General features: G+C 37.6%; 1 protein-coding gene across 3 annotated transcripts in view; it reads left to right on the plus strand.

Annotated features, from left to right (window-relative positions):
• Positions 1 to 1026: 1026 nt before the first annotated feature.
• tnk2a (tyrosine kinase, non-receptor, 2a) overlaps positions 1027 to 27617 on the plus strand; it is a 43252-nt gene continuing 16661 nt past the window's right edge. For 2 of the 3 annotated variants that reach the window (XR_003672541.1, XM_028434933.1), the window contains exons 1-11: positions 10740 to 11107; positions 15862 to 16024; positions 16190 to 16260; positions 16708 to 16914; positions 17699 to 17848; positions 17930 to 18025; positions 18105 to 18286; positions 19700 to 19826; positions 19901 to 20047; positions 22615 to 22709; positions 24266 to 24460. Coding sequence is in view for 2 of the 3 variants with exons in the window: in XM_028434933.1 (XP_028290734.1) it covers positions 10988 to 11107; positions 15862 to 16024; positions 16190 to 16260; positions 16708 to 16914; positions 17699 to 17848; positions 17930 to 18025; positions 18105 to 18286; positions 19700 to 19826; positions 19901 to 20047; positions 22615 to 22709; positions 24266 to 24460 (1553 nt within the window). In the remaining variant the exon portion in view is untranslated. Of the gene's footprint in view, positions 1133 to 10739; positions 11108 to 15861; positions 16025 to 16189; positions 16261 to 16707; positions 16915 to 17698; positions 17849 to 17929; positions 18026 to 18104; positions 18287 to 19699; positions 19827 to 19900; positions 20048 to 22614; positions 22710 to 24265; positions 24461 to 27617 lie in introns of those variants that run through there. The other variant, XM_028434934.1, reaches the window with a different exon arrangement.

A 27617-nucleotide genomic window follows, 5' to 3' on the forward strand; every position in this document is an offset into this window, starting at 1 on the left:
ATCCAATTATAGCCTAAAAATACAACAGCATCCTTATTTGTTGTGGCCCACTGAAAAAAATATTAACAGAATTAAGAACATCAATATATTAACCTTTTTTTGTCATTGTCGGTGCAAGAAGAAATGTCTGTTTTATATGCTCAGTAATTGATTGAGGGTAAAGTAATAGTAATTTTAGAGCATAACGGACAATTCTTCTCCAAATCACAAAACTCCTACAAATATACAAAAAAGTATGCAAACCGACAAACACTCAAACCCTTCGCTCTTGTTTTAATGCTCAAATTGTTCATTATTCTAAATCAGTGGGCCCCCATATTAAATCCCTCAAAATGTGGAACTCAAGAGTTAATTTGACAAGCAAAAGAACAGCAGACAATAAAATAAAAACATTATAAAAAAAAAAACACAGTCAAAAACCATAAATAATGACTTCCTAATCGGCCTAAAATGATCCAAAATTACAAATAAAACAAATAAGAAAAATACACACAAAATAAGTTAGGACTAAAATACACAAATTGACTTTAAAGCACATAATGAGCAAAATAGATTAAAATGTAACTTTTTACATTTTTTAAAGTGGTAACACTATATGCAGCCTTTGGTGTAATGTACACACGTGTGACCCAAATTAAACGCACAAAATTACATCAAAATACACAAAAGGACAACAAACGCACAGAAATTCTCGGAACATACAAAAATTTAAAAAAAATTGCACAAAGGGACAACTAAAAAAGATACATTTTCACACCAGACGTCTACAAGTGAACAGAAAAATACACTTTTTTTTTTCTTTTTATTTATTTTTGTTGTATTTGTTAGCAACAACGATACTCAAGACAACGAAAACACAATCTTTGTTCCCTGTGTTAATGCTGACGTTAATGTTGATCAGAAACAATCACTTGTGGGGCTCCGCTGTGATACATGCATGTGCAAGTATTTGACTTTTATTTTGACAGGAAACGTATTTCCGACGTTCTGTGAATTTCGGCACGCGCACTGAGTGGGTACCGGAATTACCGTACTGTGGAGATAATAACAAAGTGCTTATGGTTAACGGACGGTGTGTAGGAGGCACAGACACACAGACAGCCCCAGGAGACGTAATGTCCACAAAACAACCGTAAGTTAATGTTTATTTATCAGGATAAATTAAAATGTTACACAGACGGCCAGGTGCACGGGGCACGTGACCGAGGAAGGTTTGTGACGTCACCGACGGTCAGTTCGTGTGTGTGTGTGGTAAAGTGTCCTCATTAGTGTGTAGAGATAGATACACAACTGTTCTCATCACATGACCAACATTCATTAGTCACTGTTTAGATTCATGACCAATCTGAGCATTACACTGTATTTTTGCTCTTACATGTTCTTTGTCATTTTAGTATACTTTGTTTTGTGTATTTTAGTTATTTTGTGTGTTTTTGGGCTACCGTGGCTCAGGTGGTAGTGGGTCGTCTTCTGATCGAGAGGTTGGGGGTTCGATCCCAGTACCTGACTATGTGTCGAAGTGTCCTTGGGCAAGACACTGAACCCTAAGTTGCTCCCAGTGGTCGACTAGTGCCTTGCATGGCAGTCCTGTCCCACTGGTGTGTGAATGTGAGAGTGATTGGGTAAAGCGCTTTGAGACTGCTTCAGTGTGGTGATAAAACGCTATATAAAATCAAGTCCATTTTACCATTTTGTTTCCATGTTGTGTGTTTTATGTTTTGTGTGTTTTTGTGGTTGTGTATTTCCTGTCATTTTAATCATGTTTTCATTTTTTAAGTCATTTATTCATAAAGTGCTTTTTGCAGATAAAATCACAAAGTGCTGTACAGAGCTGTGGAGAAATGAATACAAAGGTGCAACATCATAATAGAATCAAATTGTGTATTTTTGTTGTTTTTGAAGTAAATTTGTGGGTTGTTGTTGCCATTCTGTGTCGTTGTTTTATGCATTTTAGTTGTGATTAGTGTTTTTTTGTTTTGTTTTGTTTTTAGAGTAATTTTGTCGTTTTGTCTTCAATTTATGTTTTTTGTTTGTTTGTTGTTGTTTTGTATTCAATTTGTGTTGCTTCTTTTGTGTAGTTTTGTATACAACTTGTGTTTCTTTTGTGTAGTTTTGTATGCAATTTGTGTTTTTTGTTGTTTTGTGCATTTGTGTAGGTATATATTTCCTTTAATTGTAATGTTTGTATGTTTTTGTTTTGTGTATTTGTGTTTTTAACTTGTTACGTGTGTTTTTGTTGTCGGCCTGTTATTTTGTAGTAATTTTTTGTGTTTGTGTTGTTTTGTACACTTTGTCTTTGTGATTTTTTAGTTGTATTTTTCCCCTTTATTTTAATGTTTGTGTATTTTTGTTTTGTGCAGTTGTGGTTTAGTGTTTTTAGAGCAATTTAGTGTAGTTTTGTATTCAATTTGTGCATTTTTTTTTTTTTTTTGGTTTGTATGTTTTCCCCTCACTTCAGGATTGCTTTTTTTGTTTTGTTTGCTGTGTATTTTAGTTATTTTCTGCTTTTGTTCCCATTTTTTGTGCTTTTGTTGCCTTCTGTTTTTTTTTTCTTTTGCGTAGTTTTGTATTCAATTTGCATGTTTTTTTGTTTTTTTGTGTATTTGTGTAGTCATCTTGTGTTTTTGTATTTGTATGTTTCCTTTCATTTTAATGTTTGTTGTATGTTTTTGTTTTTTTGTTTTTCAGTTGTTACATGTTTTTTTCTAATAAATTTGTGTTTTTGTTGTTTTGTACATTTTAGTTGTTTTGTGTGTTTTGTGCATTTTTGTTTTAATAGTGGGGTTTTTTGTTATGTATATTTTTTTCTTCTCATCACTTTATTATTGTTTTGTGTATTTACAATGTTGTTTTGTGTTTGTGAACTAATTTTGTGTGTTTTGTTGCAGTTTTGTGCATTTTTTTGTTTAATGTTTGTGTGTTTTTGGGGTAATTTTATGTACTTTTGTTATTTTGGGGGTTTTTTTTTCTTTAATTTTTTTTTTCCTTTTTATTTTGTCTTTTGTTTTGTCTGTTGTCAATTTTGTATTTTTTTTGTTTTGTTTTGTGTATTGTTTTGGTGGTTGTTTTGTGTATTTTCTTAGTAGTTGTTTTGTTTAATCTTTTAGTGGTTTTGTGTATTTATTTAGTGCTAGTTTTGTGTATTTTTAGTGGTTTGTGTATTTTTTAGTGGTAGTATTGTGCAATTTTTTTTGTGGCTTTGTGTATTTATTTAGTGGTAGTTAAGGGTGTACTCACACTGGCAACTGGGGCCGTTCCAAGCTCACAGCAGGAATCCCCCCCTCCCTGTCCCTTTTCTGGCACGGTAGAACGGACGTGATCACCAGCTCAACTCGGTTCCCACAGAGAAACACATCATCACGTTAATTTATGACACACGTATGGAGTTACGTCACCATTAAGCGACTCTGGGTTTGTTGATGACAGTACATTCTGTTAATTTCATATTTTCTGTTGCGTAGGGTAACTATAAACCAAGATTTACCCAGACACGTGCTCTTTTCACGGACTGGGTTTCCCAGGGCTCCTGAACGCATCACGTTAATTTAAATGACTAACTCTGCTCATATTTGCTCTGTCGGAGAAATTCCACCAGTTTATGAAAGATAATAAGTTGCTCTTTACAGCCAGTGTCGGTACATTTACTCACACGTAACGGAAACATTAAAGATGCTGCTTTGTTTTGACGAAATCGACACAAGGAACAGAGAGAACCAAGTGAGTGAGAAAGAAAGATTAAAACAGACCAAATAACGGTGGATTTATTAAAAATGAAAGACTCTCTCTGACGATAAAAACCACCATGAATGGAGGTTCAAATGGATTTGAAAACAAAGGAGGAAATTGAGCCTATAAAGGTAAGATCAGTTTAATTTCTGGATCAATAAATGTCGTTCTGATTTTGTGGAGCTAGTCTTTGTGTACATTAATATAAGTGTAAATAGATGTTTTTAATGTGTGAGACAGTTTAGGACAGAGTATTTGTGTTTGTTTAAACTTTGTGTGTGTGTCTGTCTGTGTCCATCTGAGCATATTTATCTCCATCACTTTCAGTTTTCCTTTTGATGAACATGACATTAACTCTTCTTTTATTTCTTCTTTAAGTCCATGCAGAGTGGCCACGCCCCTCCCTGGACATTAAAATCATGAGCTGATCCTAGTTTCCATCATCTGGTCTAGACCCATCACTTCTACAGACAACAGACAGAATAAAGCTCAGAGTCAACATGGGATGCACTTATTTATTGAAATGTATATTAAATGATTATTTAATTTTCTGTAATTTTATTTTTTAGGAGATGTTTTTAATTGTTTCAATAATTTAGAGACTTAAGGAACAGATTGTTATAATGCATAATAAAGGTGATTTACTTGAGTCATCAATAATTACAGATTGTTTTGAAGTCTTTGTATAAAAATACTTTAACAGGACAACAATGATGTGCAGAGCTGCAGTAATGTTGGCTTCATTCAATAATAATAATAATAACCACTGCACACACCACCAGAGAAGCTTCCAGTGAATAATTTACAAATAAAAAAAAGTTCACTGATGGTGACATTGAGATCTCAATGTCACCATCGGTGAACTTTTCTTTTTTTTTTTGTAAATTATTCACTGGAAGCTTAGATATTGTGTGACAAAGATATCAACGTGTGTTGTTTTGAGAAGAGGCATATTTATGATTAAAAGTTATGATTGTATTATATTCTAAAGTTTAGAATTATCTGACTCGTCTTCCTTTCTTTCTGTTCACAGCATAACCTTATATTTAGTTCTACAAAATGTGTTTACTGCTAATTTTACTGATTATTGTTACACATCATCCTGCATGTGCATTATATACAGTATAAATGTGTAGATTTAACCAACTGTTGGAGAAACCATTTTATTAAATACAAAGCAAACGACATGCAAACAGAAAAACAAAGGTAGAAATAGTTTATTTAAATTGTGAAATTAGTGAGTTGTTAAAGTGCTGAGGTGCAGCGGAGGGTCTTCATCTGCAGAGACGTGATGAGGGGTCTGAGTAAAACCCAAAATTCCATGGTAAATTTGAGGGTATAAACATGCATATAAACACATTACTGGTATATTAACCCATATAAACCAATAAATATAGAAATGGGACATTTTACGGCTGCAAATGTGGCCAGCCCCGGCTCCAGAACCATATTGTGAGGGGGGCATGTGATGACCACGGGGGGGGGGGGCTGATGATTTTCCCACAGATCTGCACCTACATATGCATACAGTACTTAGGTTACCTAAGTACTGTACCTAAGTTAGGTATTGTACTATGGTCTCTATTATTACCGGGACAAGCACACATTTCAATTCATATGCACATGAAAACCAGTTGTAAAACACCAATCACTCATACAAACTTTTTTTTTTTTATTTACAAAAAAAAGAAAAGGAAAATTAAGAACAGGGAGGGCCCAGGGCGCCAGATGTCTCGGGCTGGATGGGTGTACAGGACAGTGCGTCTGCTTGGTTGCCTACCCGGAATGGGAAGCAAGGTAGCTACTGGGCCCACTTTTAATCGCATCTCACTATCCTAGCCTAAGATTTTTTTCTCATCAATCAGCATCAAGCAGCTGCAAGATCTTCTGCACAAAGCATCCAATGAATTCAAAGCTTGGCTCTGAAACAGCCTGAATCAGGCCTGCTGCCTCAATTCGTAAGTCAGTTCCAAAGGCACGATTGCTGTCAATCTCTGACAGCAGAGAGAAAATGTCATTAAATGACTTGAGCACAACTGTGACTGTAGCTAGGTGGCTAGTCCAGCGCTGTTCGAGTAGACGTTTCAGTGTGTCTCCTTTATAGTGGACTGCAACGGTGGGTTTCTTAATGAATCTGTAGAGAGACCCACAAACTCCAAAAAAGTCCTCTATTGCTCCCTCGTTCGACATTGCATTTATTACCACTAGGTGGAGCTGATGATTGAAACAATGGACATAGGGTATCTCTCTGGCAAGCCTGTCCTGCAGTATCTTCTGAACCCCACCATGCTTCCCGGACATGACAGATGCTCCGTCATACACCTGACTCAGAATTTAAGATGTATTTAAACCAACTCTGCGCAGCTCTGTGATTATAGTGTTTGCAAGAGTTTTGGCATCTCCCTCATCTGCAGTAGCATTAGTTAGTAAACGCTCCCTAACTTCCAAATCTTCTGCTACAAAGCGGATCACGATGGAAATGTTTTCACAGCCCGTGGGGTCTCGGGTGCCATCAACTTTAATGGTAAACCATGAATCACTGACTTCATGTACAATTTCTTCAGTTAAAATATTACTCATTATCTTAATTAGTTCATTTTGTATGTCGTGATGTATATCTGGCATTTTGTGGGATTGTTTGCAGTATCTTCTCAAGCTGTGGGTCTTTTCTCACAGAATACTCAAACAATGACAAAAAAAGTCCACAGCTTGCATCACCTTGAGAGTTAAATGCTTCCACACTCCCTCTGAGAGGCAATCGGTTTATGGCCAGAAACTGTAACATGTCGATAATAGCACCGACGTAGTACCGATTTCTGGCTAGCTGTCTTCATTCACAAGGGTAGAAATCTCCTGTCCTGAATCAGCCCCTTGGCGCTATAATCAGCATGCTCCGACTCCACTGGGGGGACTTGCGAGAGCCCGCTGCTGCTGGGATTGGCGCTATAATCGGCATGCTCCGACTCCACTGGGGGGACTTGCGCCTCTGTGTTGCTACCGCTAGTTAGCTGCGGCTGCTCACCACCAGCTGTTGGCTCCTCTAGCTCCTTCTCCGCTGCGGGAATATGGCTCTCCTGCTCAGCTGTCGGCCGTGCAGTTTGCGGTAGCGGTGATTGGAAGAATTTCCTGATATCCATTGTTTAATGTTGTGACTCGTGATATTCGTTTTTTGTGATAACCGTTTCCTTACGTAAACAGACGTTGACACGTCACTTGCGGCAGCACGCACGCCTCACACGACACAAGCCGAGAGTATCTTAAAATATTTCTTTTGAATTTTACATTTTATTGATTTCATTTAGCTGAATATGAATTGATACAATGTGACAAACAAAACGAATTATGACTCGTTTTAGAAAAAAAAAAAAAATCATTAGGCCTACCACTCTGACAACCAATGGGGGGGCAAGGAGGTATGGCAGGGTGGGCATTGCCCCTCTAATTGACCCCCTGACACCGGGGCTGGGAACGGCCCTGGTTGCCAGTGTGAGTACACCCTTAGTGTAATATTTTAGTGGTTTTGTGTATTTTTAGTGGTGGTTTTGTGTGTTTTTAGTGGTTTGTGTATTTTTTTAGTGGTAGTGTTGTGCATTTTTTTAGTGATTTTGTGTATTTTTTAGTGGTAGTTTTGAAGAAACTTTTAGTGGCTTTGTGTATTTATTTAGTGATAGTTTAGTGTAATGTTTTAGTGGTTTTGTGTATTTTTTTAATGGTAGTTTTGTGTATTTTTTTAATGGTGGTTTTGTGTATTTTTAGTGGTGGTTTTATGTATTTTTAGTGGTGGTTTTATGTATTTTTAGTGGTGGTTTTGTGTATTTTTAGTGGTTGTTTTGTGTATTCTTTTAGTGGTTTGTGTATTTTTTTAGTGGTTGTTTTTTGTATTCTTGTATTGGTTGTTTTGTGTATTTTTTAGTGGTTGTTTTGTCTGTTTTTGGAGTAATTTTGTACATTTTTTTGTTGAATGTTTGCATGTTTTATGTGTCATTTTCTTTTATTAATAGTAACATATACATCCAAAAATTAATATATATATATATATATATATATATATATATATATATTAGCCCATTATTTTCCACTATAGTCCCATATAATTGACATTTGAACACTGTACACATATACCTCATACAGGATTTGAAGAAATCCTTTAAAATTGGTAACCTTTCACAAAAAAAAGAATGTAAACAAAAATGAAATTGATCATTAATTCAGTATTTTAAAGTAATTATTTAAATCACTAACCAAATCTAGAGAATCTAAGCCTGTTAAATGTAGACTTAAAGACACTTGATTGTATTTCCCTTTAAGTCTCTTCCATAGATTGAGAGACGTTCTTATTATTCATCGTTGGCTCCGCCCACAGGAAGCTGCTGCTGAATCTAAACGATAGAAAGGAGATAAATTTAGCTGATCTATTTTTAGATCCTTGTCCTCAATAAATCTGATGGATGCTGAGTTTATTTCACACACAATGGAACCAATTCACTGCTCTTCATGTCTGTGAAGTCATATGTTACATCCTTAACATTCAACTGAATATGTAGTAAATAATAAAGTAAAAAGAAGACAGAAAACATAAATCACTGTGTAAATGAAACTCAATATTTGCAGGTTCTCACAGGTTTTCCCAGTGCTTATATCACATGATTGAAGTCATTTTTAATGTTGACCAGTTGAAAAAACTCAAAATTCCTACAAAATTCTTTAATTTTCCTCAAATATTAAGTATTTTATGTCTACGTAGAAGTGTAAACTAGGAAAAAATAATGTTGAAATGACTTCTTTTCCCAACATAAAATATGTGGCCCTTTTGAGATCAAACTGCTCCGTATTTATGGAATCAGATTTGTGCAAAAAGAATCAAACAAATTTAAGACTTTGCCAAAATATAGAAAATAAAACATATCTATAATGTTTTCACTTCCTGTCGTTTTGCTTGTTCTTATTTTTTGTTTGCAATTCACAAATTTTAGTTTGTTTCTTTTTGACACAAATCTCATTCCACATGTATTTGGCCCCTGAACTGAAATGAGTTTGAAACCCCCGCAGTAAAGTATCTAAACAGGGGAAGATGATGAAACAAAAAGGAAACAGGAAGACGTAACGTGATGCGGAAATAAGTAAACCATTAAATGGAATTTGGGGGAAATTGGATGCTCTATAACAGAGGTAGGCAACTTTTATCACAGCGGGGCCACAAAGATGTGTTTGTTTGATTGAAGGGTCACATGATCAACATTCATGTCAGCATTTAGAATAATGATCAATCTGTGGGTTAACGCAGGAAAGAAAAAATATTTTTTTTGAATAATTTTGTGTATTACTGTTGTCATTTTGTCCATTTTTTGGAGTAGTTTTGTGTGTTTTTGGAGTACTTTCTGTGTTTTTTCTCTTGTCTTTTACTGTATTTTCCTGCAATGTTGTAATTCTATGTTTTTTTTTTTTATGTATTCTTTCTTTTGTTTTGTGTATTTTTTTGTCATTTTGTACGTTCACTTTCGGGGCCACATAAAATTAGACAGAGGGCCACATATTCACTTCTTGCACTCGACGAAGGCGAGCGTTTTTTCTCTCTGCTCCCTCCCTGCCCTATCTACCCTGCTGCTGCTGCTGCTGCTTGTTTTGTCTTGTGCTGTTTTTTTGTCAATAGAAGCCTCTCTCTACATCTCTTTCCAAAAACCAGAAATATGGAATTGATCAGCTGGTCTCTCTCAATGCAATTGACCAAATTGTTTTGACAAAAAGACCGGGCAGAGGTGAGCCCGCTTGTACGGATGGAACGTTTTGCGGTGGGATACACGATGGACTCTTGCGGGTCGTGTGTCTGTCCATTCTTTCTGTTGAGAACGTGGAGGACGTTAATATGATTGGAATTGTGATAGCAGGCATGCTGCTGATTGGAGCTGGCAGTTTTCTGACCTATCGCAAAGTCCGGATTACGTTGGCAGCTATTTTGAGAAGGCTGCCAGTCATTTCTGATGGATGGGGCAGGGCTATTAACACTCAGACTAATGCGATCAACGAATTAAAAAGCAAGCAGGCAAATTTGGAACGTCTACGCGGAATCAAATCCAACTTGGTGAAGTTAAATGCTTGGCTTTTGATTTAAGGCCTCCTTATTGGATTTACTGCTGGAGACGAGCACTCAAGGCTAACTTTCGGTCTAGCCTGACTGAAAAACAAATTGTATTATCATTGGCTCTCCTCACAAGCCAGACGTTCAAGCCTGGCTCATCTATTCACCAAGATGTTTGTGGAGAATTGACGCTCCATCCCCCTCCTCCTCTTCCTCCTCCTCCTCCTCTTCCTTCTCCTCCTCTTCCCCACCGCTACCTGGAATTTTGTTTCTGGATCAGATCTACCCAAGGTCGGCTGCAGCAGAGACCAGTGAGGCAGCCTACAAGGGCTGCAATCCTTTTCTCTAGTTCATCCCTCATCCTGTCCCGTACCCCCCCACCTTTGCCTCTGCCCAGGTGCTATGTTCTCGAGTGTTTTGTTTTGTATTTGGTGCCTGTACGCTGAGGAAGTTTTTCCTAGTTCTACACTTTGCTCCCCAAAGGGAACTCAGTTTAGGTCCTGCCTTTTTCCCCCTCTCCCCTCCTTTCCTCTTGTTTCCCACTATTCATCTAAACATGGTGGCGCCGCAGAGCCGCCTCGATGTGTTGGTGTGTGTGTTCTTTGCTCCAACTGCCAAGTTAAATTCCTTGTGATATTTTCAAAAAGTACCTGGCGAATAAAATCCTTTCTGATTCTAATGTGGCCCCCGGGCCGCCTCTAGAAATCTGATTAAATATGTAGATGACTTCTACAGCTACTAACACTGTGTTTTATTACTGCAGCATGTTTTAAACAAGCGGTACCACTATCTGAACAAAGACGTTCTTCTAATGAACAAACTGTTCTGTTGCTTCAGGTTGTGATTGTGCTATCTGTGTGTTAGCATCCTCCCAGTGCATTATGGGTAGTGTGTCTCTCTCCTTCTCTGTAGCTGATCATCTATTCTACATCTCCATCATCTCCCCCCTTATCAGAGGCTCAGCTGTGCAGAGAGGAGGAGGAGGAGGAGGAGCTAATGTGAGTCAGCAGAGGGAAGGAGGACAGATCTGTGTAGGTGATAAGATAGCAGAGAGCGGCTGCTGCGTCTGCATGTGTGCACGTACGAGCGTGTCAGCTCAGAGGAGATTATAGAGGCAGACTCAGAGCAGGTGGTGTTAGCATTAGCACATCCTCCATATTAGCACTGGAGCTAAAAACGAGGAGAATGGGAGAGAGCTACATGTACCAGCGCCTCCCCTACGCCAGGCAGGAGGAGGAGGAGGAGGAGGAGAGGGGGGAGGGTCAGGATGAAGAGGAGAGAGGCAGGAGAACTAACACACCAATGGTAAAGTTCTTCTTCTCTTATCCTTTATTTGGTAGTAGCTCTGTGGTTATCTCGCTACCTACTCATCTGCAGGTTAAAGGTATCTAATGTCGCTAATGCTAATGCTAACAGAGGACGTACGTGAAGGGTTAACGATGCTAACGATTCATACTTTCTTTAAAAGATGTGTTAAAATGTAATTACTTTAAATGACACTTACCTTCAGCACTCATGGCTATTAGAACTGGGACGATTTATTTGTATTACGATACTAAGGTGCCGATTTTATGGAGGACGATACCTGACAAAAGTATGTATAAATAAAAAAATACATGTATGAATAAACATTGGAATAAATAAATAATTAAATGCGTGAATAAATAAACAAAACTGGTAAATAAATGGGACATAAATAATTCATTGTCTTAAATGTATTTCCACATATATTTATTTCTACATTTAAATAAATAAATAATAAATTTAATTAAAGAAATTGTCCTCCATACGATTTCACGGATATTGCGATTCCAATTTATTGCTATACAATAGTAATGATTATTGCGAGGGAGGAATATTGATATTTAATATATAGTCACAAAAAAATTGCGATGTATCATAAAATTCATATTTTGTACTATAAAAGACAAACACATAGAAGAAGAGGAGATGAGAAAAGATTTGCACTTTATCATGAGCTCATAACTTTAAAAAGTCCTGTAACAAAAAATACAGAAGTGAGGGTGAAGTTTGTAAAAAAAAATAACATAACTTTATCTAAATAACTGAAATAATTTAATCTAAACAATATTTTCATCCACTTATATTGTGGTATGTATTTTATTTTATTTTACTGTGCGTTTGTTATTTTGTTTATACCATTAGATTGTTGTGGCAGAAAAAAATGTAATATTTCTCTAAACTATAAATCCTAAAAAGGAGATATTTGCTCCTAAATAAGCTGTAATAATTAGGTAACTAGGTAAAAAGTGTATTCATATAGATAAACAATGGTTTGATATAATATTAAATTTACAAAGACACCAGCATTTAAAGGATGTCACCTTTTTTCTCTCTCTCTCCTCTTATAATGAAGAAAACACAGCAAACAACAAAATATTTGTTTTTTCAATTATTGCTTTTGTGAATTTCTTATTGGAAATGTGGGTTTTTGGAGTAATTTCAATTATAACTGGGTAAGGATTTTCCTGACAGAACGTATTTGCCTTTCCCAAATCCCGCCGAAGTGCGACCCAGCTGGTGGATTGAATGTCCATGTAACACCTCTTTGCAAAAGTGACTCAGCAATTTTAGACTTTTAGATTCCAACCTTTGATTGCTTCACGCTTTTCCTTTTCTGCACCTACTTAGTTTGTACCATTATCTGATCTCATACCAGATAATTGACCTCTTCTAGCCACAAACCTTCTGAATGCATTAATGCACGAGTCTGTTTCAATGAGCGACTTCTATGTGAATTGCTCTTGTGGTAAACAAAACATCATACCTTTTCACATAATTTGTGCCACATTTAACTTCGAAAGGTCCAAAATAATCTATCCCTACATTTGTGAAAGGGGGATTGTCAGTTTCAAGTTTGTCTTGTGGCAAGTTTGCCATTCTCTGTTCACCAGGTTTAGCTGACAACCTTTTACATGGTACACATTTCGACAATATTTTCCTGAGAGCTGCATCAGCTTTTGGAATCCAATATTTTTCTCTCAGTTTGGATAGCATTAGATTTCTACCACTGTGACCTGTTTGTTTGTGACTATGTCTGAGAAGTAAAGAGGACACATAGTGACCCTGATGAAGTATTACAGAGTGTTTCACATGGGATGGTAAAGCAGATTTATCTAATCTTCCACCAACCCTTAGAATACCATTGTCCAACACAGGATCTAGTTTTACAACATGACTAATCCTTTTGACCTTTTGACCCCTTTGTAAGGATAAGATCTCATCTTTGTAACTTTGATTTTGACAAAATTTAACAATCTCGGTCTCTGCATTTTCTAGTTCTGTGACTATTAATTAACCTTCATCTTTGTTTGACCTTTGCACTTTCTTTGTCTTTTTTTTTTGACTATCACTGTCTGACACAGTTTTGCGTCTGCCAACCTTTCTTTTGTTGCAGGTGCCACACTGGTGGCAAATGCACTGCCCTTTGGTCTAAACGTCTTATTTGGTTTTGAGTACTGCTTGCCTTTTTCATCGGCATCTTTGATGTCACCAAATAAAGGATCTAAAGCTATCTTAGCTTGTCTGTTTAGGAATTTCACTAAATCTGAAAACTTAGCTCTTCTACTAAAGTTTTCCCGAATATCAAAAGCTGAGACTCTCCACATCTCTCTTATTCTATAAGGTAACTTAGAAACTATGACTCTGAGGTTTGTTGGGTTGTGTAGTTCCTCAAGGTGGTTAATGTCCTGCATAGCATTGTTACAACCGGTTAGAAATAGTGAATAACTATGGAGAGCTTTGGCATCATCTGCTTTCACTTGTGGCCAGTCTACCGCCTTCTTCATGTAAGCTGTTGCGATTTTTATCTCATTGCCGTAATGATAGTTTAAGAGTTTCATAGCCTCATGGAAGCCTTTCTGAGAACTCATGTGTTGGCAACTTCTGACTCGGTCTCTAGGCTCACCTCTTGTGAACTGTTCCAGATAGTAAATCTTATCATTGTCATCATCAGTTTTAATACTGATTGTATGGTCAAAAGCTCTAAGGAATGATTAAAAATCTAAAGGATCACCACTAAAAATCTCTCTGAGGTAAATTTGTGAGTCTTTGCTGCTTAACCAACATCTCTGTAATGTTATTCTGTTTTAACATTACTTCACACAAATTAACATTGTCCATTTCAATCCTTTGAGTAGGAATCTCCTGTTTAGCCTGGTACTGTGGTCTGCTTATGTATTTGACTGTTTACTTGTAACAACTGGGGGCGAACTTTGCAACAAGTCTGCACGCTGGTAGATTACACTTTTGGTTTCACCATCCTCATACTCACATTCCTCCAATACCTTTATTTTTGCAGTAGAAGCAGCAATTTGGGTTTCAATTTCCAGCTGCTCCTTCCTTGCCTTTAACCTCAATTCTTCCATCTCCAAAGCTTGTTTCTCCTTTAACTTCTCTGCCTTTGCAATCAGAGAAGCTATTTCTGCTTGTTCCTTGCGACGTGCACAAGATGATGTTGTAGTTAAACTACTGCAGCTGGACCCGTTCTCGGATGCGCTGGATCCCAATCGTTTCCCTCTCGATCCACCTTTCGTCTGGTCCCACGTCGTCCTGTTGTTGCTGCCTTGCATCGATTGTCCGTTTCTCAGCATCCATCATGAAATTACTGAAATCTTCCGTTTTTGGTTGATACCAATATGACTGATCAGCATCTTTCTCTTCTTCTGATAGCAGCTGTAAAACGTTTTCATTTGACTGGTCAAAGTCACTCATGAGTTTTGAAAACTCATTTAAATGTTCATCAACAGTATCTGGATTGTCATTATTTTTCATCATACCACTTATTTTATTCATCTTTGCCATTACTAGAGAAAGCTTTCCTCTTCTTAAATTGATTTTTCTCTGCAAAAGATCTTCCAGGGCCTTTTCCGTGTATTTTGGTCGCCTTCGGTACTGCACGTTTTCTTTCTCACTCGTTTCTTGTCTCACGCCATCCTGCTTCATTTCATTCATTGACAAAGGTTCAAGTAAAGTAGTCCATGACACAAAGCCTGCATTGCTTTCTGAATAAGTGCCATCTTATGAAGACTACAACATCCTTATTGTCTTAAATCTCTTCAGAAGCTTACTCTTGTGCTGACTTGTGCAGTTCTTGCATCGTCATGGTGACCATCCGTCGGGCTCGTGAGCTGGTTGTTTTACTTAATGTAGAGGATAATCTTTGATTCTTTATGTTTCTCTTATGTTCTTAGTTTAACCTCTTCCGGAAATGACTGACACTGAGGCTGGTTTTACGCGTGTGACAACTTTGTCCTTCGCAGCACGGTAAAACAACCGTGTTGCTCCGTCAGCCATCTTTTTTATTCTTCTTATTTTTGCCCATGAACTTCCCGTTCATGGGCAAAAATAATACAACTCCGCCCTCTTATGGCAAAATAACATGCATCTTGTGTTTTCTTTGTAAATAGCCCAAATTCTCACAAATTTACATAGTTTTTAAATCAAGATATTGCATATGAAATGTGTCATTTTCTTTTAACGAAAATATACAAAATATGAAATACAAACTAATATATAAACATGAATTATTAATGAACATGTAAGCTGTATAAAATGGCGCTTACAGAGCCATTGTGCATTTTTGTTTCATTTCTCTGTAATTCTGTCTATTTTTGCGTTTTTATATGTGATACGAGTCATGTTGTGCATTTTTGTTCTCATGCTGTGTATTTTTCTATCATTTTCTGTAATGTTGTGTATTTTTGTGTCATTTTATGTACTTTTTTGTCATTTTGTGCATTTACTTTTGGAATCGCACAAATTGAGACCAAAGGTCGGCCGTGCCCCTGGGCCACCAGCTGCCCATCTCGAATTTAAAGAAGAAACAAAAATAAAGTACAACACCTTCTGAATATAATAAAATATGACTCTTTCATTATTTAGTCACACAACACCGTGGCTATAAAAACAAAACAGTAAAGAGTGTAAACATCTGCTTTCATGACTACATTTTTATGTCTAGCATCCATTAAAAGCCCTTTTGCATCAGCAATTTGAATTAACATTGATGATTAATGAGTGTGTGTTTGTGTGTGTAGATGCAGTGTGAGGAGGGCACTGAGTGGCTGTTGGAGCTACTGACTGACGTACAGCTGCAGCACTACTTCCTCCGTATCAGAGACGAGCTGAACGTCACACGTCTCTCACACTTTGACTACGTGAAGAATGAAGACCTGGAGAAGATCGGCATGGGCCGTCCTGGTGGGTGAACAGAACATCATGATGATTCCCTCAATGCCTTTCATTGTTTTAGTGCATGTTTGTGTCTGTGCAAACAAAACGAACCCTTTGAAAGTGACAGGAACACATGGGAGTCCATCATCCTGGTGTCTGTTCATGTTTCCTGTTGTTTCCTTTTTGATTTAGGTCAGAGGAGGCTTTGGGAGGCCGTTAAGAGAAGAAGAGCACTCTGCAAACGCAAATCCTGGATGAGCAAGGTGCAGTAATGTCCTGCTAACACAGTGGTTCTTAACAAATTAAGGTTTCAGAGATCGAGGACAGATTAGGGTGGCCAAAAACGGACAAAGAAAGTGGTAACAAGAGGTTTAAAGTGTCAATATTGGCTTAAAAGTAGCAGTAAAAAAGTTTAAATTGGCAAATAATGGGCATAAAAAATCATGATTGTGGTTATATTGGCCCAAATAAGCATGAAATATGGTGAAAAGAGGTCAATAATGGGTCAACATTTGTGACATTAGGTGGAAACGTTGTGGAAAGGGTTTGTAAGTGCTGAAAATAGTGGTTTTAAAAATATAATATAATATAAACTCTTTATAGGAATAAAAAAGTTATTTTAAAAACATTCTGTCATGTGTCAAGTGGTTATGTTCAATCCTTCTGTAAACACGATATAAAACCATAATTTTCCACCTCTGGACCTGCAGGTGTTCCCAGTGAAACGTCCTGATAACGACTCCCAGCAGCCCCTCCCACAGGGGGCAGCATTGAGTGGAGCGTCGGCCAACAGTGAGAGCTCCGCCTCCCTCACCTGTCTAATCAGAGAGTCTGAGCTGCAGCTGTTTGAACGGCTCGGAGACGGAACGTTTGGAGTGGTGAAGAGAGGAGAGTGGACGGCGCCCAACGGCAGAGTGGTGAGAACCTAGAACGTTAGATTTTAGGAGTGAAACGTTTCATTTTAATGATTCGATTCAAATCACAATTCGTTGTTGCTGATTTGATTCATGGATGATATTGGGTAATTTAGAACGATTCAGTTACCTTTTATCAAAAATAATAATGTGTACAGTGTGAGTGAAATAATTCCCTGATACTGGACAGTCTAGGTGAGCTTTACTAGATTTCTGATGTTTATTATGCGGTGAATCGTCTATAAATAATGATTGACATAAACAAGTAAAAATGTATTCACATTTTATTTGAATAAAGTCTAACCAACACTTCAGTTTGAATTAACAGGATGTTAACCTCTCTGCTTTCATTTTCAATAAAAATCCATATTAGGTTTACCTGACTCTTCTGATTGTTTTTATTCATCAAAATAGTGCAATATTAATATTAACAATGATGTGTTCAGGTTCAGTGAGCAATGGTTGAACCTTTTAACATGGTGGTTATCATGAGGCTCTGCAGCGCTAATGCTAACGAGCTAACGCTACATGTGCTACCACATCTATATAATGTCTGCTGTTATTTCCTTGTATCCATACACTCGATTGATTACCTTTAAAAACCATTTTATATCGATGTGTGTCATCAGGAAGGACAACTAGCCGAGCACAGATTCATGTAGTTGGATCATAGGAATATAAATCCATTCATAGATTTAATAGATGAATCATTGCACACTTAATTCTAACTGATTTCAAATTGAAGTGTTAATTCTTTGTTATCATTTGTTGATCTTTAAACCTCTAGCTGTCGGTGGCAGTGAAGTGTCTGAAGGCAGGAGTTCTGGACTCTGATGGTCTGGATGATTTCATCAGAGAAGTGAACGCTATGCACTCACTGAGTCATCAGAACCTGATACGTCTGTACGGCATCGTCCTCACGCAGCCCATGAAGATGGTAATTACAACTTAATGATGGGAAAGTGTTTTAACTGTAAAGTCTGTCATAGTTCTTAATGAATGAATGCTGTGGGTGCAGGTGACTGAACTGGCTCCGTTGGGTTCTCTACTGGATCGCCTCAGGAAACGTCAGGGTCACATCCTCATCTCCTCCCTGTGTAACTACGCTGTGCAGGTGAGTGAACATGATATGTACATTAGTGTCGGTGTGAACCAAAGATTCTTAAGGTGATGAGGTAATGAACTGTGTGTAGGTGGCGTGTGGGATGGCCTACCTGGAGCAGAACCGTTTCCTCCACAGAGACCTGGCAGCCAGGAACGTTCTGCTGTCCACCAATGAACAGGTGAAGATTGGAGACTTTGGTCTAATGAGGGCGCTGCCCTCTCACACTGACCACTACATCATGGAGGAGGGACACAAGGTCCCCTTCCCCTGGTAAGGATGACATAAGAGGTGGAGATGGTTTGTTTCCTTGGATATTGACTCCCTTTGTTTCTCTTCGACTCTCTTTGACTATTTAACTCTCTTTGTTTCTTTATGTCTCTCTTTGACTCTATATGACTATTTTGACTCTTTGGCTCTGTTTTGACTCTCTTTTACTCTATTTTTCTCAATTTGACTCTCTGACTCTATTTGACTCTATTTTGACTCTTTGAGTCTCTTTGACTCAATTTGACTCTCTTTGACTCAATTTGACTCTCTTTGACTCTTTTTGTCTCTATTTCACTCTCTTTGACTCTATTTCACTCTCTTTAACTCTATTTCACTCTTTTTGTCTCTATTTCACTCTTTTTGTCTCTATTTCACTCTCTTTAACTCTATTTCACTCTTTTTGTCTCTATTTCACTCTCTTTAACACTATTTCAGTCTTTTTGTCTCTATTTCACTCTCTAACACTATTTCACTCATTTTGTCTCTATTTCACTCTTTAATTCTATTTCACTCTTTTTGTCTCTATTTCACTCTCTTTAACTCTATTTGACTCTTTTTGTCTCTATTTCACTCTTTTTGTCTCTATTTCACTCTGTTTGTTTCTATTTCACTCTCTTTAACTCTATTTCACTCTTTTTGTCTCTATTTCACTCTCTAACTCTATTTCACTCTGTTTAAGTCTTTTTCACTCTTTTTGTCTCTATTTCACTCTCTTTAACTCTATTTCACTCTTTTTGTCTCTATTTCACTCTCTTTAACTCTATTTCACTCTGTTTAACTCTATTTCACTCTTTTTGTCTCTATTTCACTCTCTTTGACTCTATTTCACTCTTTTTGTCTCTATTTCACTCTCTTTAACTCTATTTCACTCTGTTTAACTCTATTTCACTCTTTTTGTCTCTATTTCACTCTCTTTAACTCTATTTCACTCTGTTTAACTCTATTTCACTCTTTTTGTCTCTATTTCACTCTCTTTAACTCTATTTCACTCTTTTTGTCTCTATTTCACTCTCTTTAACTCTATTTCACTCTGTTTAACTCTATTTCACTCTTTTTGTCTCTATTTCACTCTCTTTGACTATTTAACTCTCTTTAACTCTATTTCACTCTCTTTGACTATATTTCACTCTTTTTGACTCTCTTTGACTCTTTTTGTCCCTATTTGACTCTCTTTGATTCTTTTTCTCTCCATATCTCCCTGTGTGTCTCGTTGATTGTCTCTTTAACTCTCTTTGTGTGTGCCTCTGCTCTCTTTGTGTCTTTGTGTCACACTTTGGCTATTTAACTATCTGTGTCTCTCTTTGTCTCTTTTTTTACTCTATTTCACTCTCTTTTATTCTTTTTGTCTCTCTATGTGTCTCTTTGTGTGTGTTTCTCTGTGTCTCTGGCTCTCTTTGTGTATCTTTGTGTGTCCAGGTGTGCTCCAGAGTCTCTTAAATCCAGGTCCTTCTCTCATGCGTCTGACACGTGGATGTTTGGCGTGACTCTGTGGGAGATGTTCACCCATGGTCAAGAGCCGTGGCTGGGTCTGAACGGGAGCCAGGTCCTGCTTTTATTCTGAAAGGCTTGACCTGAACCCTGCAGCATCACATCCTGTTATTATAATGTTCTGTGTAGATCCTTCATAAGGTGGACGTGGAGGCAGAGAGGCTGTGTAAACCAGACGACTGTCCTCAGGACATCTATAACGTCATGCTGCAATGCTGGAGCCCCAAACCTGACGATAGACCCACCTTCATTGCTCTCAGAGACTTCCTGTTAGAGGTACACACAAGGAAACACAAACAGGAAGTGGACATAGACCACAATCATAACCACAATCAGCCTCAAAAACTGTATCACACAAAGTTGAAAGCTGATACACTGACATCAATTATCTCTTATCTTATCTAAACTTTACTGGGTATCCTCAAGTGTTCCCTAATCACACTGCTGCACTTTAGTTGTGATATATTAACAAATGTGTTATTGTGAGTCAGGAATATATATTATAATGTATATAAATTAGAGATGTAACGATTAATCGTAAGGCAGTTTAAAATCGATTCATAGGTATAACGATTCACATCGATGCTGTGAAAATTGAATCGCAGTACTTTTTTTAACCAGCAGAGGGCGCTACCCAGAAGTGTTGGCAGCGAGCGAAATCTGCTAATACTTTATTTCTGGCCATCTTCTACTCTTAAACATGTTCATAAATGATTCCTTACCCCTTTAGCACCAAAAGAATATCTGTAATATTACGTGAATATCTGTAAAAGTCACGTTTTTCTATTAGCTCTGTCTGCTAGCATAGCATCTCTTCTTCACTGCAAAATATCTGCATGCCAACCGACCACTGGGTTACCAGCGCCCTCTGCTGGTTCAAACAAATATCTGACCTAAATACAGTAAAATGACTGTTTTTTTTTTTTTTTTTTTAAAGTCCAATTGTTAAGGCACAAAATACCTTTTCAGTTGCACTTTTAAAAAGAAAAAGAACTATTATGCAGTTTTGTATTGTTTACTATAGAACCAGAATTTAAATAATAAGCTTCTTCTTCATTTGTATTATTCCTTTATTTATTTCATTTAAGATTTATTTTTAGTTAAATTGCATTGTTTTGAATAGTTTATCAAGGGATTCTTTTGACAATGAAAAATAGTATTGTATTTTCCCAAAAAAAATATTTTTCAGTCATTTATATACAGTCCCATTTTGTAAAATAAATCGTGAGAGAATCGTATCGTGAACCCAGTATCGTGAATCGAATCGTATCGGGAGTTGAGTGAATCGTTACATCTCTAATATAAATGCTTGAAAAAAAGAAGTAAAGTTGAATTTGTTTCTCTAAAGTTAGTTTTGATCTCCACTGTAAACACTCTCTTATTGACATTGTTGGTAAAGTTTGGTGCATTGCATTGTGGGATATGGAAGCCTGTAGACGGATGCATAGAAGTGTTTTTATTTCATTCTTACTGTGATTTCCTGTTTGCCCCAAAAAAAACTCTGACCAAGTGATTCTCAACACATTTCTGCTGTTTTTACTGAAAGTTGGCCGATGTTTATTTTGGGGTGTACACAAAGAAATGTAATGTGTGGTGGAGTGAGGCAATATCACTGGGAATACTGGGAACAAACTAGAACAAAAATGGAGTCAAACAAGTCACTGTCTTTCTTGTCTTGAGAAGAAACACAAGAAAAAACACTTCTATTATTGTCCACAGGACTCCACATCCCACAATGCAATGCACCAAATGTTACCAACATGTCATTAACGCTGCATCCGATTGCACTCGGAATCCGGAAATTCCAAATTTCATTCAGTAAGCTCGGAAAACATGACTGGCCACAGCAAGCTGATGTTTTTTAATATTTTTCGAGGAGCAAAAATGCCTGCTGGGGAAATATATATAATGAGATAATATATATTTATAAATATATATTATGAATATATATTATAAATATATATTATGAATATATATTATAAATATATATTGGCTCATTAAGGGTAAAAGAGAGAGAGAGAGAGATCTTTCCTACACTTTAAGTAAGACTTCATTGCACGAGCGGGTTGAATCCTGCATGCTTCATAGAACCATAGACTGCAGAGAGTGCATTGAACTATACGGTGTCATTACTTATGCAGAGCGGCGTTCAAATGAACCTAGTAGGGATGGAAATACCACTACAGAGTTATTCTGCACTTTTAGTGACACACTAAATTCAGAGAAAGTGACTGTTTACGTCTGACGGTGAGCACCGCCATCAAATTTCCGACCAACTCGAGCTGATTGGATCCTGCCGAGTTCCCGAGTCGGGGTCCCGAGCTCAAGGGCCGTTTTATTGCACTTTTCCAATTCGTTCATTTACCCGAGTTCCTAGTGCAATCGAATGCAGCATAAGAGAGCGTTCACAGTGGAGATTGTAGATTTGTAGAAACAATTTAAACATTTTATTGATCTTTTTAGCAAATTATCTTTGATCTATTGATTAAATACATTTTATCATCTCCAGCAGCTTGAAACTTATTTTAAACTTTGTTCTTAAAAGTTATGAAACTTTTCTAAAAATTTACCAGAATATTTTTAAAAAGTATTTTTTTGTATTGCAGCCGCTGGATATAAAATAAATACAGACAATAATTATATAAAAACACTTTAAAGGGAAGTGACAAATACAGTAATGAAAAATGGAGTAAATCAAGAAAAAAACTGTTAAAATATATGTTAAATTATAAAGTTGAAATCTAAAATTCTGCCCTAACTCACACGTATCATTTTGTTATACCTACACAAACTAAACTAACTCTTCCACTGCTACAGACAAACTAATGTTGTGTGATTTTCAGACCATGCCTACAGACATGAGAGCCCTGCAGGACTTTGAAGAAGAAGAAAAGCTCCAGATCACACTGAACGACGTCATCACCATCATCGAAGGAAGGTTAGTGTGTCTCACTCTGAGCAGCAGCAGTGTAGCGCTGTTAGCTCGTTAGCTGTGTGTGTGTCCACCCAGGGCGAAGCATTAGCTTGACCTTAACTTGATGTTAACTGTGTTTGTGTCCATCCAGGGCGGAGCGTTAGCTTGACTATAGCTTAATGTTAGCTGTGTTTGTGTCCATCCAGGGCGGAGCGTTAGCTTGACGTTAGCTTATCGTTATCTGTGTGTTCATCCCATAGACTGTAATAAAGATGGACCGGACATCCTCCCAAGGAAGTGAAGCTTTTATTTTTAGAGCTCCCTCTGCTGACTGGCTGCAGTATAGGTCATAAACTCTGCCTCCTCAATGATAACAGAGGGGATGTTGGTCAAACTGTAAAGTTAAAATACCCGTAACATGTTTTTTTTTCCAAACCTAAACTGAAGTTTGTTATAAATAAGTTATTTGAGGTTGAAAAACGGGATTTGACGTCATTGTGATCTTTGTGAATAGCAGTTACGTTGTGAAGGAAAGCCGAGACGCCATTAGACTTTTCCTTTAATTTTTTACGTCTTTTTTGAGCTACTAGTACTAGTACTAACCTCTGTGATCTGATCATCTGGACAAGATGTTTGTAGAATTTCCAGTAGGAAACATACTTAAGTTTGCGGCATAGCTGGGCTGCGCAAGTCATCAGGGCAGTACGCTAAATGGGCGGAGCGTGTTTCCAGGGCTCCTCCCGCCGGACCCTACTGCGCAGACTCTGGTTTCAAATGACGTCAAATTTGCAAGATGGAAGCTCCCCTAAGCACTGTATTTTGGCTTCAAGAACATTGAGTGGGAACAGCTACAGTGCATGCCCTCTGGTCCATCCAGGGTGGTGCATTAACTTGACTTTAGATATGTGTGTGTCCCTCCAGGGCGGAGCATTAGTTTAATGTTAGCTATGTGTATGTCCATCCAGAGTGGTGCATTAGCTTGACGTTAGATATGTGTGTGTCCCTCCAGGGCGGAGCATTAGTTTAATGTTAGCTTGACGTTTAGCTGTGTGTGTGTCCATCCAGGGCGGAGCATTAGCTTGACATTAGCTGTGTGTGTCCATCCAGGGCGGAGCATAAGCTTGATGTTAGCTGTGTGTGTGTCCATCCAGGGCGGAGCATTAGATTGACGTTAGCTGTGTGTGTGTCCATCCAGGGCGGAGCATTAGATTGACGTTAGCTGTATGTGTCCAGCCAGGGTGGAGCATAAGCTTGACGTTAGCTGTGTGTGTGTCCATCCAGGGCGGTGCATTAGCTTGATATTAGCTTGACGTTAGCTGTGTGTGTGTCCATCCAGGTTGGGGCATTAGCTTGACGTTAGCTGTGTGTGTGTCCATCCAGGGCGGAGCATTAGATTGACAATAGCTGTGTGTGTCAATCCAGGGCGGTGCATTAGCTTGATGTTAGCTTGACGTTAGCTATGTGTGTGTCCATCCAGGGTAGAGCATTAGCTTGACGTGAGCTGTATGTGTGTCCATCCAGGGCGGAGCATAAGCTTGATTTTAGCTTGACGTTAGCTGTGTGCATGTGTGTCCATACAGGGCGGAGCACTACTGGTGGCGAGGTCAGAACAGACGTACGCTGCGTGTGGGTCAGTTCCCTCGCCACGTGGTGACGTCTGTAGCCGGTCTGTCGGCCCACGACATCAGTCGACCCCTCAAACACTCCTTCATCCACACGGGACACGGAGACACTGACCCACACCGTAGCTGGGGCCACGCAGACCGCATTGACAGGTTCATCACACACTTAATCAATGTTTGAATAAACACTGTGTTCAGTAACAGTAGGTGGCCACCAGAGGGCAACACTGCACCTTTAACAGGTTCACATTATTATTAGAAAAGCTTTATAGAAAATATTTGCCCTCTTCCTTATTCCTGATTATTTATCACACAGTCTGGATCATCAAACCAATGTTAATATCTGACAAACTCAGTCCAAGTCCATATTAAATGCGTTTTCTAAATTATGATTTTATTTATTAACCCTTGGGGCACTTTTGAAAAAAACCGACACTCTTTGAGTTTAGGAACCAGAACGGTACCATTGATAAAACTGTGGGAAAATTTGTACATAATTTCCCCCCCACCCAATTTTTTTCACATCACATCTTTTTAACAACTCCAGACCTAACCATAGCAATAAAGTTTTCATTATATTTCTGTATTTTTTGTTAATGTTTTTGTGCTCTTTCTGTCCTAAGAACACAATTTTTTCAATGCAATAACACAAAATTTGCATTTTTTTTTCAAAAATAGAGTGCCAAGTAGACTATTTGATATGAAGTTATTACAGACTTAAGTAGGCCAATAATTGATAGGAAGATTGATTTTGAGGCATTATTACTTTTAGAAATATGATCATTTATTGAAAAAAACAACACTCTTTGATCTTAAGTATCAAAATGATGCCCTTCATAAAAGTGTCTTCAAAATGTCATATATAAATATTTTGTCCCACTTTTTTCTCATCAGATCTTTTCAACAACTCCAGACCTAACCATAAATAAAAAAATTTCATCATATTTCTGTGTTTTTTTTTAATGTTTTTATGCCCTTTCTGTCATAAAAACCTTTTTTTTTTTCCGATGAGAAAAACACAAAATATGCATTTTCAAAATAAACAAATAATGTGCGAAGTGCAACATTTGATATGAAGTTATTACAGACTTTAGTTGGTCAATAATTGATAGAAACATTGATTTTGAGGCATTATTACTTTTTGAGCTATGAGCATTTATTGAAAAAAACGACACTCTAAGCTTATACCAAAATGGTAGGGATGTAATGATTCACTCAACTCCCGATACGATTCGATTCACAATACTGGGTTCACGATACGATTGTCTCACAATTTATTTTACAGACTGGTGTCATGGCAAATTTGCGGTTGACCTCATTTGGAGACATGATTTAGGGCTCTGGTTGAATGATGGAGTCCAGGCGAGGCATTGATGATTTTATAAAAAAGGTTTATTATAAAACTAAATAAAAAGGAGTACAAAGAAGGACAAAATTAGTGACCGCCCTGGGCGGACGTCCGATGACAGTGGCACAGTTCTAACTCATCACGTATATTCCCCCTCTGTCCCACTCCCTCCTCCCCCTGGAGATAAAGAGGACAGGGTGGAGGTGAAAGAAGAGAGTGAAAAGAGACAGTTTCTTCTTTAGGTCAAAACAACCAGTTCTCTGGTATCTCCTGATTGTCGTGAGTGTTGGAGGTGTGTGCGTGTATGGTGTTTGTGTGTATGAATGAATGTGTATTGGGTGTGTATTGTGACTATGTGAGTGTGTGTAGGCATGTGAGTGTGTCATGCCTCTGTGTCTGAGGGATAAGATGTGTTTTGGGAAGCTGACCTCGAGAAGAGAGCAGAAAACATGAGACAGCAGAAATGAAAAGTCTCAACTTAAAGCCTTAAAAAGAATAAGGTCTATGAGTAAATATGTTAATAAACATAACTAACAATTTTGCCCTGACACTGGGAATGTAGACAAATATTCCTTTATTTTTTGGGGGTGAAAGAAAGTAGAAAATACTGTACTATTTTCCTTTTATATTTAATTGTCAAAAGAATCCCTTGATAAACTATTCAAAACAATGCAATTTAACTAAAAATAAATCTTAAATGAAATAAATAAAGGAATAATACAAATGAAGAAGAAGCCTATTAATTTAAATTCTGGTTCTATAGTAAACAATGCAAAACTACATAATAGTTCCTTTTCTTTTTAAAAGTACAACTGAAAATGTATTTTGTGCCTTAACAATTGGACTTTAAAAAAAAAAAAAAGTCTGCACTGTATTTACATCAGATTTTTGTTTGGACCAGCAGAGGGCGCGAGTAACCCAGTGGTTGGTTGGCATGCAGATATCCTTGCAGTGAAGAAGCGAAGCTATGCTAGCAGACAGAGCTAATAGAAAAACGTGATTTTTACAGATATTCACGTAATATTACAGATATTCCTTCGGTGCTAAAGGGGTAAGGAATCATTTATGAACATGTTTAAGAGTAGATGGCGGCCAGATTCCGCCCGCCGCCTACACTTTTAGACGAGAAGGATATATAGCCCTCTGCTGTTTAAAAAAAGTACTGCAATTCAATTTTCAGAGCATCGATGTGAACCGTGATACATATGAATCAATTTTTAACTGCCTTACGTTTATTCGTTACATCCCTACAAAACGGTACCACCTAAAACCTGTTTTCCCTGTATTTTATAGGTAGAGGCTTAGATTTATTAGGTATTTTTGTGAAAACCACCTTTATATGTCAGGATATCCAAAATATGTGCTTATAATGGGAGTCAGTGGGACCAAATCAGAGTGTGGGTACATTTTGTATCTCCTGTTCTATACATGTTGCAATAAAAGTGATCATGGAATTATGAACATGACAGTAAAAGAAAACTCCTGTCCAAAGCTCATATATATATGTTTATATTGAGTTTGGAACACTGAATAAGCAGAAGGTACACGTTTGGTCCCCAAAGGGCCACCACGAGTTAAAGGGGGAAAAAAATGCAAACCCATTTGACCTGATGTGAAACAGTAATTTCCCCTGAACCATACAGCTGGTGTTGTTTCCCTTTGCAGCAACAACTGAAATCAAGTGTTTACAATAATTGTTGATGAGTCTTTAACTATGCCCCACTTTTCTCTACAGAATGGTTTTTACTCAGCATTATAAGCATGAACTTCCTGTTTATGTCACATTATAGCATCTCCATTGGATAGAATTCCAGACTTTGACCCATGGCATTTCTAAAAACTTCATTTGGTTTTATTTGAGCCAATCAGAGGTGGATTTGTTGTTATGTTTTGGTTTGTTGTCCTGCTGCACAGCTCATGAGAGCTTGGGTCATGCAGCATCTCATGGCCCAGGGGCCAAAT

The sequence above is a fragment of the Gouania willdenowi genome, chromosome 20, assembly GCF_900634775.1.
Source record: "Gouania willdenowi chromosome 20, fGouWil2.1, whole genome shotgun sequence".
Lineage (NCBI taxonomy): Eukaryota > Metazoa > Chordata > Actinopteri > Blenniiformes > Gobiesocidae > Gouania > Gouania willdenowi.